General features: G+C 41.7%; 1 protein-coding gene across 1 annotated transcript in view; it reads left to right on the top strand.

Annotated features, from left to right (window-relative positions):
• Positions 1-12,747, top strand: part of Xrcc5 (X-ray repair cross complementing 5) — a 96,325-nt gene that overhangs the window by 6,364 nt on the left and 77,214 nt on the right. The window contains exons 4-7 of the mRNA XM_041650012.1: positions 1,122-1,170; positions 2,434-2,556; positions 5,970-6,161; positions 11,605-11,719. Of these exons, the coding sequence (XP_041505946.1) occupies positions 1,122-1,170; positions 2,434-2,556; positions 5,970-6,161; positions 11,605-11,719 (479 nt within the window). The remainder of the gene's footprint in view (positions 1-1,121; positions 1,171-2,433; positions 2,557-5,969; positions 6,162-11,604; positions 11,720-12,747) is intronic.

Genomic DNA, 12,747 nt, shown 5'->3' on the forward strand with positions numbered 1-12,747 from the left:
ATAGCATTAACTTTCTCTGCTCTTCTGAAGGACATTTTTATGCCACAAAATCACGTTAATAGTCAAGCTGAGATTTCTCATATCTCCCATAGGTCTATTCTAGTTTTCTCTTCTGTTGGTGTGGTAAGACACTGACCATAATCAACTTGAGAAGGAAAGGGTTTATTTTAGCTTACAGGTTATAGTCCATTATGGAAGGAAGCCAATGCAAGAGCTCAGGCAGGAGCTTGAAGCACAAATCAACAGAGGAACGCTGCTTACTGAGCTTTCTCCTCAGGCTCTTATTCAGCCACCTTATTTAAACAGCCAGGTCCACCTGCCCAGGGATGGTACAACCCACAGTGGTCTGGGCCCTCTTATGTTACTTGGTAACTAAGAAAATGTCCCACAGCCACGTCAACAAGCTAATCTGCTGGAGACAATTCTCAGCTGAGGTTTGGCCTCCCAGGTGTCAAGTTGACAATCAAGATTAGCCGTGAGCCAGGTGGTGGTGGCATACGCCTTTAATCCCTGTATTTGGGAAGCAGAGGCAGGTGAATCTCTGAGCTGGAGGTCAGCCTGATCTACAAGAGCTAGTTCCAGGACAGCTAGAACTGTTACACAGAGAAACCTGTCCCAAGAAAAACAAAACAAAACAAAAAAATTAGCTATGAAATGAAACTCTGTTCACCATCCCCCCACAACACCCAAGAATGGGGTTCTAATTTTAAGGGTCTAGTCTTAGTATTTTTCCCTAAACAATTAGTAGTAGTGTTCTTGACCACTGGGAGGTGCTGCTGTGTTTGGAGTGACTTACAAATGCTGCCTTATGGCCTGCTTTGTATTTAAGAATAGACGGTGATTACTAAATAGGGTTCTAGGCACTATTAAATGACATGTTCTTGTTAAAACAATATGCATTAACTCTTTTGTGTTTAATTTCTTTTTCACACTACTTGTCAGAATGTATACATTGATAGATAGCATTTATGAAGTAAAATCTGGAAGAGGGGCACATGCGCAAGCCTTTCCAAGTCATCCACTGTCCACCGTTGTCAGTAGTGGGGGCTTTGCTGGGAGAAACTGCAGTGTTCGTGGGGTGATGGCACTGTTGGCTCTGTTCCTGCCCTTAACCAGCTGAGTCCTGGACGCCCTGATTGTGTGCATGGATCTGATTCAGCGGGAAACCATGTGAGTGTCTCACCTAAGGAGTCCAGACATGAGGCCTTCTGGGAAGAGCATGAGTTGCTGTGTTCAGTATTCTGTATGGTTTGCTGTTAACACAGCAGCATGCTAGTCTAGCAGAGAGACTATTTGACAGAAGTCAATGCCCACTTTTCTAGTTGTAGAAAGTTTAAAACAAAGGACCACATTTGGTGGGAGTTTCTATGGGAGAATAAGCATTTGGCATCTCTCAGTTTTCTTATTTGACTTAAACTAATTATCCCAAATCTTTAAAAAGGACTAAGTGATATGATCCATAGTGATTGTTATGCTGTACACAGTAATTGTAGTCAACATCCTGACCCATTATTGTTTAATTACTGTATCTTGAAATGTGTATGCCCTTGAACACATGGATGTATTGTTAGGAAAGCCGTTTTGTGCTGACATCCCAGGTCTGAATCTGGATCACTTTATCTCAGTCTGAATCCTCTGCAAAATCCTGCAGCTAATCCCTTGTTTAGTACCCCACCAGGACATTTGGAAAGTGAAGGTGCAGGGCTGACGTCTTCTTACACCTGGGAGTGCCTTGTTTACATTCTGAAGCGGTGGAGGGAGGGGGTGGGGGTAGGGGGTGGGGGAGAAGGGGAAGGGATTGTTTTAAACTACAGTGCTACGAATCAGAGCTAGGGGACAAGAATATTATATTTTGTAATGCTGAGCCAAGTGCGAACCATATAAAGTTGATTATGTATTTAATAGGAACTTACCTGAGCATTAAGAGTATGTGGACTTTGAGGCTATAATCACACCTATCAGTATGTCTAGATTCAGTCGTTAGCCTCTCTGCTCAATGACCAAGTATATTTTAGCTCCTAGAAAAAACTCAAAAGAATACTTTCTTTAAAATCACCCTTTTTTCAAAACTAGGGAGGCAGAGGCAGGTGGATCTCTGTGAGTTCGAGGCCAGCCTGGTCTACAGAGCGAGTTCAGGACAGCCAGTGCTACACAGAGAAACCCTGTCTAAGAAAAACCAACAATAGCAATAATCAAAAATCACCTTTTTTTGGTATTCTTGTATTTGTGTGTGTGTGTGTGTGCGCGCACGTGTGCACATGTACAGCGCATGTGTGGAGCCAGATGACTACCCTGGAGTCAGTTCTCTTCTTCCTGTGTAAGTTCTGGTGACTGAACTCAGGTTACAAGTATTCAGGGCAACCGTCCTATCTGCTGAGCCATCTCACTGACCCTCAGAGAATGCTTTCTTTATGTGACCACTCTGTCTTTTAGAGGGAAGAAGTTTGGGAAGAAGCACATTGAAGTGTTCACTGACCTCAGCAGCCCGTTCAGCCAAGATCAACTAGATGTCATCATTTGTAACTTGAAGAAATCTGGCATCTCCCTGCAGTTCTTGTAAGAGCTCAAGAGTAATGTGTAGGACATCTTGTTCCTTTATGCAGTGAGCAGGGCCCTGTGTAGAACCTCCTCTTTTGGCTAAGTAGGAATCTGCCAGGTGACCGATTGGCCACCTTACGTGTGTCGATTATACCTGTGTTCATGGAACTGTTTTGAGCTGTGATGATAAAGAAATAATTGAAGTAGTGATACAGAGAAATTGAGCTTAATAGCAAATTACAGATTTTAGACCTAAAATGATCAAGGAATTAGAAAAACATCTTTTGAGGATGTTCGGTTTATTTCCTGTCTGCATAGACGACATTAACAGACTGATATGATAGTTGATTTCTTATGTGGCTCAGAGAAGACAGCAGTAGACTGAGGGCAGACAAAGCGTAATGTTAGGGATCAATTTATAGCAATATAATACCTATATGTAACCCTTTCTCAGGGTGCAGACACATAATAAAATGTAATTTGTTATGTGTGCTATAAAATTTGAGGAGAAAATGTGTATTTTATAGTTGATAAGGAAGAAATCCCTTCACCTCACAGTAACTTGAATTCCTTTCTAACATTTACTTTCTTTCTCATACATCCCCACTAAAAAATTCTCGTCACTTCGCTAATCCTTCCTGCTGCATTTAAAACCCATTTCTTCTTGTCCTATTTTTGGCTGGAGCAGAGTAATGCTATAGGATGTTGAATTATTAATCTGATCATCTTTCAAATTGAGCCCTGCACTAAGAAGTGTTTGGAGTGGGCACCACTGGCCTCGGTGACTGCCTACCATAGGGAATTAAGAACCCCTCTTGCATGCATGTATGCCCGTCTTAAGATTGCTGGGGCACATCTTCCTGTGGGACTATACAGAAGAGTTCAGAAGAGCCCACCAAACTGGTGCTTGTTAAGATGGCACTTCAGAGAAATTAAGTGCTTTTCAAGTGACACTTCTCACGGACCCGAGGTTTGCTCGGCACTTCAGAAGGCAGCTTAGCCCAGTTTCCTGCTCGTGGCCTCAGGATGCCTCATGTTTGAAGCCTAATGTGCTGTACTTCTGCCGATGTCACTTGAAAGAGCTGCCTCTTCTCTTTTAGAAATGAGTGCCAGAGTAGGATACGCAGAAGGAACGCGGTCTTTTCTTCCGCTTGCCTGTTAGTTGTCTGGTGGCTTTCTGTTCCTCGGAAATGTTTTCTTCCTGTACTGCAGACCAGCGCCTGCTGTCCGGTGCATTCCCCATCACTTTAGTTTCATTTAAAACATACTGTTCCATGGGCATAGGTTTTCGCTTCCTCTGGCCAAATGCAGCATAGAAAGAATTGTTACTATAACTTTTTCTAGGGCAGATTTCCTTATGCTTCATCTTCACGTTATCTGTGTCTTCTTGTTGATGCTCCAGTAACAGTCGGCACCTAATGCAAAGTGTCCACCGTGCACGTGGGAAGTGCTTGGGAAGTGCTTGATGTGCAATACAGGTCCTGTGGCTCATGCTAAGTAAATGAAGAGAAAGGTTACCCAGAAAGCCTTATTTTGAGTATAGCAAGCTGAATGATTGATTGTCTTTAAAGTATCCATCACATAGGGGTGACCTACAGAGTGTCGGGAGAATGGAAAAGATTACCCTAATTCAGCCCTCTGGTTTGCAGGAATAAAGTAAGGCGGTATGCCATAGCCCAAGAGCGTCACCCTGTCAGTCAGGTGACTGGGTGACTCTGGTCCAGTTATTTCATCTCAGTTGTTTTAGTTCTTAGTGAAAACAAGCCCCCACTGACTTAGTATATGAGAAATAAATGCTATTGTTTAGATGTAATCATATCTAAATTACCAGATATCATATTATGCTAACATGTATTTGGGTGGTCTTTCAGTTTGCATATAGATTGATCATTTAATGTTTTAAACTTAATTTTTATTTTCTATGTTTGGATGTCTTGTTTGCATGTATGTCCATGTACCCCATGTGTGCCTGGTGCCTGTGGAGACCAGAACAGGGTATTGGGTCCCGGGAACTGGAGTTGCATATGGTTATAAACCACCATGTGGGTGCTGGGAACCAAAATGGATCCTCTGAAAGAATAGCAAGTGCTTTTAACCACTGAGCCATCTCCCTAGCCTCTGATTATTAATATATTTTGTTATTAATCCTAACCTGGAGTTAGCCTCATTTCAAACAAATAACTAGAGAGCAACATAACAGAATTGGGCTTTATTTCTTTCTAGCAATATTCTATTTCTGTATAAGATTTTTTCTTTCTTTTTTTTTTTTTCTGTAGACCAGGCTGACCTTGAACTCACAGAGATCCACCTGCCTCTGCCTCCCTAGTGCTGGGATTAAAGGCATGTGCCACCATGCCCAGCTTCTGTATAAGATTTTAATGTGTACAATAACATTTGAATTTTTAAGTATTTTATTTCACAGCCTCTTATTTATTATTGTGATTATTTGCAGTGTTGGGGTTGGTTCAGGACTTTGTGTATGAAACACAACCACTCTATCATTGAGCCACACGTCCTCAGCTTCATGTCCTTATTAAATCCCCATAGGAACCCTGAGGGATTGTTGGTGACCTCCCCAGTGCTCTGGTGCTCTTAATGCATTGCCTGAATTTGTTCTAGGAAGTATTTCTTCCTGAACTTTAGCCTGTGACTTTAGTGACCTTCAGTGAACTCTTCTAGATCCCTCCTGTTGATCCCCGATATTTGTAAACGTTTGAAATCAGCAGGTTGAACCCTGAGTCCTTTGTAGATGTGAGCTTGCCGCAGTCGATTGCTATGGCTGTTCAGTACAGGGGAGGGAATTTACAAACAGACCAGCCCCACAGAGGTCTGGAGGAAGGAAGTCTGAGCTCACAGTGCTAACGCAGGTCTGCTGTTTGGTAGGAGATGTCTGTCTCCCAGAGGATGCTGTGAGTGTCACATGACAGGACAGAAAAGGCTAAAAGGTACCATCTCTAGTACCTTGCATAAAACTCAGGGTTCTACCATCATAATAGTCATCTGCCGACCCCCACTCCCATACTTAAATTTCAACATAAGGAATTTGGGAGCACAGTCCATAGTAGGGCAGTGTGGAAGAAGCCATTCTGAGAAAGAAAGCAGTACAAGGCAGATGAGGTGACATGGAGAGGTAGCAGCGAAAGGCCCCCTGGACCTGGCCGTTCCATTGCTACCTAGAGAGCCTGCCCTTTGGTTACTTGGTTGTGTCAGCCAGTCTCCCTTGTTACCGTGTCCAAGAAGTTTTAGAAGTTTAAAGTTTAAAGCTTAAATAATCCTCAGGTGGATGCGTGCCACTTGATAGACAAAATTATGGAGTTGCATAAGGTTGACTGGCAGGCAGGCGTCGTACTCGTGTGTTGTGACAGTCACAGAGTTGGAATCCAGATTTGGAACCCAAACTCACCTTCTTTCCTGATGGTCTTTCCTGAAAGTCTGCCTTTTCCCATCTGCAAGAGCGGTGAGGCTGGGAGCAGAGGAGATGGTGACCTGGGCTTGGACCACCTTGGACTGTCCTTCCCTCAGAAAGGGATTACTAAGCAGCAAGAGGAAGGTATCCGCATGGTGCAAAGAGTGATGGTGTCTCTAGAAGGTGAAGATGGGCTGGATGAGATCTATTCCTTCAGGTAAGACTTGGAGACACTGGCAGCAACTTTTAATCTTCCCACGTGGATTTCTTTGAATAGAGGTCTTCCCAATGCTTTTCTGAGCAATTCTCAACTTAGCAGTCATTCTTTAATAACTGTTCTGAATTTTATTAAAGAAGTCTCAAACTCACCCTTAATCTCCCTTTTATGAGTTTGGCTTGCACAGGGTGCTCATTTATTTCCAGACATGTGCCACTGAAGTTCGGGAGGGAGTATGTAGACGCTTTAGAAATGGAGTACTAGATTTCGTCTTTATTCCAAGCTTGAGGTACATTTCTTGGACCACTCTCTTCATACATTTACAAAACCCATTGTCTTTATTTTGAAGTTCTTTTATTAGTGCATATTAATTATTCCTAAAGTCTATAGACTGGTTTATTTCAGCAGTCCCTCTTTTGATTACAGGTCTCTCAGCCGCTGTCCTTTGCTTTTCAGCAATCAGGAAATTCAAAATCAACATAATAGCATAAAGAATCCAGACTCCTTGTGTATTTCTCATCTTTATGTGGCTTTTTTCTTTTATATTATTTTTATTTTCTCTGTAAAGAGTTTATTTTTTAAAAATTATTTGTTTTTCCTATAATTACCTATATCTTTTCATCTTAAACTTATGCACATTGTAAAACACACTGGAATCTATTTAGGGGTTTTCTGTCTGGATCTCCTCTACTGTGTAACCGAGCAAACTTTAGACTGCTAAGCTACACCTGATTCTCTGTGTGCGCTATAAACTGGCTCTGCCCACTCTCAGGTTTGGTTGTGAAAGCCAAGCCTAAAGCATGTGTGACTGGGAACTGCATGCAACCTTCCTAGAACTCTAGAATGCCCATGCTTGTGCCATGGCAGACATTTTTACTTTGCTTTTTGTTCCTACTTAACTTACTGGCTGCTCATGGGCTCACCAGCAGGCAGAAACTCTTAAAGAAGCCATATACTTTTTTTGTTTCTGTTTTTGATTTTTTGCTTTCTCAGGCCTGCATGGAAATACAGACCCACATTGGTGCACCAAATTGTAGTGTGATATTTTACTCTTTTGGCTTTCTGGGGCCCAACGTCTAGTTCCCACAGAAGCTTATTCCTAATTATGAATATCCGGTCTTAACTTGGCTTGTTTCTTGCCAGTTTTTCTAACTTAAATTGACCCATCTACCTTTTGTCTCTGGGTTTTTTCCTTTTCTTACTTCTGTATATCTTACTTTCACTCTGACTCCATGACTGGCTGTGATGTCCTCCTCCTTCTCTCTTGCTCCTCTCCTCTTCCAGATTTCTCCTTCAACCTGCCAATTCCACGTATCTTTGCCCCTGCCTTGCTACTGGCCACTCAGCTCTTCATTAGTGTTTTAGACAGGCAAAGAATTACAGCTTCACAGAGTTAAACAAATGCAGCATAAAAAAAAAAAATACACCTTAAAAGAATATTCTACAAGAAGACAGTTTGAGGTGGACATCATGTCCACTTAGCAAAACAGTAGTAGCTTTTTCACTAGGACCTATGACCTCTATAGCCGTAGGCTTTTGACCAGGCTTGCAGTACTAAACGTGGCTTTTCTCCTATGGACTGTATTTAAATTCAAACATGTAGGGGTTGGTCACCATAGTAGTGATGCCACTGTTATATCAGTGAGCCTGTCCGGTCAGTATTACAGTACACAGTGGCCACATAGGGGACTGAGTAAGACTGTTGGTGACTGTCCTTCCAGCATCGGACAAGCGGACAGCAGGGCACAGGTTTCACACTCAGCACTGGCTTTCTTTCTTTATGTTCTGCAACTAAAGCACATGGTACCTTCTGCAATAGTCTTACCACATAGTTCTGTTGTGCAACAAACAGTAATGGCAATAGCCCTATTGTCTTGTGGACCTCAGGGGTTTCCCTTACCAATAATTGATAGGGAGGTGACCTGCCCCTGGGATTTTCATTTAGTAACACGTGACTTCTGGGACAGTTTTATCACTCACACATGAGACCTGAACTTCTCCGCTCAAACTCTTTAAAGTTCTGTCTTTTAATTAGCTTACAGAGAAGTAGGTTTCTTTATGGTTTAGAAAGATTTTTAGAAAAAAAATATATTTTTGTACCTTATTTGTGTGAGTCTTTTGCCTGCATGTATGTATGGGTCCACATGCATATCCGTTGTCCACAGAAGTTAGAAGAAGGCATTAGATCCCCTGGAACTAGAGTTACAAACAGTAGTGAGCCACCATGTGGGTGTGTGAATCGAACCAGGGTCTCTGCAAGAGCAGCCAGTGCTCTTAATCCCTGAGGCATCTCTCCAGCCTCCTAATGCATCTTTAGTCTGGGTTTACTGTCTCATTTCATAGCCTCCCATCTCCATGTAAACATTTCCACCCCAGTGTTCCTCTTCCACCTCCATATTATGTGTTCTGTTGTACACACATGCGTGTGCACGTGCGTGCGCGCGCGCGCACACACACACACACACACACACACAATTTAGGCCTCTTTTTTATCTTCTCATGGGCCCTTTCTGGTTTCCTAGGCCCTGTAAACTCATTTCTACATAAATGCACATATATAAAAAGGAGAAGCAAGGGTTCGTGTATGAGAGAATTTGTATAATGTATACAAATTAGAGCCTGGGTTATCTCATTTAATATATTTTTCAATTCTAGCCACTTTCTTGCAGATTGTATAATTTCCTTGTTCTTTAAAGCTTACTGAAATTCTGTTGTGTATGGGTGCCACACTTTCATTATCCGTTCATAAACTGATGGACATCTAGGCTGCTTCCTTTCCTTTCTGTTGTAACTAAAACAGCAATAAACATGGCTGTGCAGGTATGTCTGTGCAGTGTGGGATGCATAGTTCTTATTCTCGCTGATGTCCGTAATGGCTGTAATTAGGAAAAATGGTGTCGTGTCTGACTGTCAGTGCTCCTTTACTTTCTGATACTAATTTTAGAGAGCATCAAGGGAGGGTATAACATGGTTTCTAATTTGAGGCTTCTTCTTTTTTCCCCCTCTAACTTTATGCTAGATTCTCAACCTTTCTAATGCTATGACCCTTTAATATAGTTTCTCATTGTTGTGGTGACCCCAAACCATAAAATTATTTTGTTGCTCCTTCATAGCTGTAATTTTGCTACTGTTGTGCATTATAATGGAAATATATTTGATATGTGCGCCCTGTGAAAGGGTTGTTCCATCCCAAAGGTTTCTCCACCCACAGGTCGAGGACCTGCTGCTTTAAATCAGTAAATAATCTGACTAAGTCCTGTTACAACAAATAAAAACAAAACCCCTCTCACATAAATAAACAACCAAACTGTAAACAATTTAAAGCCAGTATTATTGCAATGTTGTCATGAAGGGAAAATGTTCACCTTGGTGTTGGAAAGGCAAGTGATTTTTTTTTTTTAAAGAATGAAATCCCTGAAGTACCATATAACAATAAAATAACCCCTTTATAACAATAAAAGAAACTATTTTTTTTCATCTGTCTATAGATACTGTGGGAGAGATCATCTCTTTTATCCATCTTGTTCTTGGTTAGTGTTGGATGCACACTGATTTTCAGCAGAGAATCTGGGAAGGTTTGTGTTGTATCTTCTGTCGTCTGTGTGAGGAGTCAAACTTGCCAAAGGTGGCTGTACAGTAGTTTGCCAAGCAGTCAGGCTTGTGCTGACCCAGAGTCTCAGGGATAGTGCTGCCTTTGTTTAGGAATTAATTCCATCCATCGGTAGGTACATGAAATTCAGAAGTAGAAGCAAAGTTCTCCACTGAAGTAGGTCAGCAATGGTCTACATCTGTTGTTTTATTCTCAGCTACAATTTTTAAGAATTTCTGGAGATCAGTAATTGACAAGAAACACATCGTGATTTTCTAAATATGGAAACCTTTGAAATTATTGGTAAATGGGAATGGAATTGTAATTTCCCAAGTGCTCACCAAAGGAATTAGTGAGGAGCCCTATAAGATGAGATGCTGTGACATAGTATACATGCTTGTCACACTGTGGGCAGATGTGTTGTTTTTCTCCGAACTGTGGGAATACCTGCCTTAAGCTACCCTGTTATGAGCCAGTATAAACTATTTTCTAAGGTATCTTCCCTTCCCCAGCAAGCAGATAACTTATTGGCTGTGCATGTCTTAGTGCTTTAAAACACTTGCGTTCTGGGTCTTGTGTGTAGATGGAACTTTGTCATTCAAATACAGCGACTATTCTATTTTAATTATGATTAAGTGGATTTTCAAATTGAGTTTCTCTGATATTGCACATATTTGGTCTTTGTCCTGGTGATTCTAGAAATAAAAACCAAGACTAGAGAGTGAACTTTGAGGCAAAAGTTTTAATTGGAAGGAATAAGGCTGTGGGAAATTATTTTTATATAAAAAATTTTTTAAAAAATCCCCGGTACTGAATCCATACCTCATGATGTCTTGGATGGACTAGTAATGTCTCACGAGACAGATTAGGTCTGGTGCAGACATGTTCAGGTTGGCTTTGGTGCACTGTGGACCTCGGAAGTAGCGTTCAGGCAGAACAGCTTCTGCTCGATGTGACGTGGTTCTGAGGTTTGGAGTCTGTTGAGATCTGTCTCTAGGTGGGTAACATAGAGTAGTTCTCACTACTTTAGATTCTTCTTCCATGGACGTCGGTCATAAGGGCTGGACTGGACACTTCGTACATATTTTACCATGCATTCCTTTTTCTCTTTAAGTGAACACCACAAATTCCACCTCTCCTGCAGTCTTCTGTTGTGTTTGATTAGAGGCGGATAAAACCAGGCAAGTTTCACCCTTGTTGAAATGAGGCATCTCTCTACATCACATTTATCTTCTCCCGCCCTTCTCACTATTAAAAACTGTACAGTTGTCTACTTTACATAAGACCAACAGACTGCTGATTCCTTTGTCCCCTAGGTAGTCTTTATGTAACTCTCTCTGTTGTGTGCATATAAAACATCATGTCTTTTACTTAGGGGAGTTGGCATTAACTAATGAATTGTGAGCAGTGATGCTTAGCCTGGAGCCCTTCCTATGCTACCCCAGAGCTGGGGCTCTTAGCCTCTTGTCTGTTGTTTTCTGGGAGCTGGTGAGCGCCTTGCCTTGTGTCTCAACTCATGGCGAATATGCTTTTATCATATCCTCAAAGGTGTGCTTGGTTCTGAGTAGACATTGGGAATCACTGGGGGAGCTGAGAGAAATGACTAGAGGATGGGAGGGGAGGTTTTTTCCTGTCAGACAAGTGATTTCAGCTCTACTACCCTCCACCCCCCCAGCCAGCTCACTGCCTCTGGCTCCTTCCCAACCATGATTGGCATTTTCCTGCCACCCCCTGAGGTTTCTCTCTTTATAGTCAACAGCAGCGCACTTCTCTGTCTAGTGAAATAAGTAAACCATCTAGTCCAAATGAACGTTGGAAAATTGGGTCTTTCATTATGTGTTTTCCTTTATTAAGTGAGAGTCTACGGCAGCTGTCGGTCTTTAAGAAGATTGAGAGGCGCTCCATGCCCTGGCCCTGCCAGCTGACCATCGGCTCCAATTTGTCTATAAAGATTGTAGCCTATAAATCGGTAGGTAGTGAATATATATTCATTTTTAAAGCAGTGTACTGGGCGGATAAATGCGCTTATGTAAGATGCTGACAATTCATGTGTGAGCCGTTCAGTGTATAATTACTGCCTCCGTAGCTCTTCTCCCTTTTGATTTCATCTCCGTTTAGCTTTTCATCTAAAAGGCATACGAGGAGAAGTTTTGAGAATTATTTATAATATGGCTTGATTTCCTCCTCTTTCTTTTTTGCTGAGTTGATAATTCATTGTTAACCAGGAACTCAGGCCTTTGTCTCTTTTCCTCTTAGGAGAAAGAAAGCATGATGGATTGACTTGTCATTGTGTATCGTAGCAGGGATGCCGATAATACTCTAGAGCTTTGGAGACATGGTCACACCTAATTCAGTTAGTAGCCATCTGATAGTAGCAGCATCTATAGAATGTCAGAAGTGTTGACTTGTTCGTGTCAGGGTGTGGGTCATCATTCACATGCCTTTCGATGTCATAGCTTACTTTCAAAAGTGAATTGCCTTCGGCGATAATCTCAGTTCTGGTCTGAGGAGAAATTTGATCTGTGCTTCAACACGAGCTTCTCTGCTTTCTCCCCCTCTTTAAATGCATGCTAAAAAATAGAATTAAATCTTAGAAACAAATATGCAGGCATTTTTTGTATGTTTAAGAGCTTAATTCCCAAACACATCCTGAGAACCATGGAGGTAATTTTGAGTTGTTTTGGTTTCTGTCAAGGCTGGAAGAGTGAGATTGTGGATGAGTGTATATTCTCTCATTTTCTCAGTCTCCTGGTTTGACTTCTCCCTTTCTTTCTGACTATGGGAAAATGTATGGCCTCTCTTAACTTGGCAATTTGAGGGTTTTCTATAGAATATATATGTGTATTTAGAAGTCAGTAGAGGAGAAAAGGGGACATAGAGACAGTTATAAGGTAGTCCCTTTTGAAGTAAGCTAACATTTACATACTAGGAAAGGCGAGGCTCAGTACTGCGCAGATGGAGAGAGTGTTCAGAGTACGTTAGATTCCCATCCTGCGG

This window comes from Microtus oregoni, unplaced genomic scaffold (genome assembly GCF_018167655.1).
Source record: "Microtus oregoni isolate MIOR12 unplaced genomic scaffold, Mior012 000004F_ref0000308, whole genome shotgun sequence".
NCBI lineage: Eukaryota > Metazoa > Chordata > Mammalia > Rodentia > Cricetidae > Microtus > Microtus oregoni.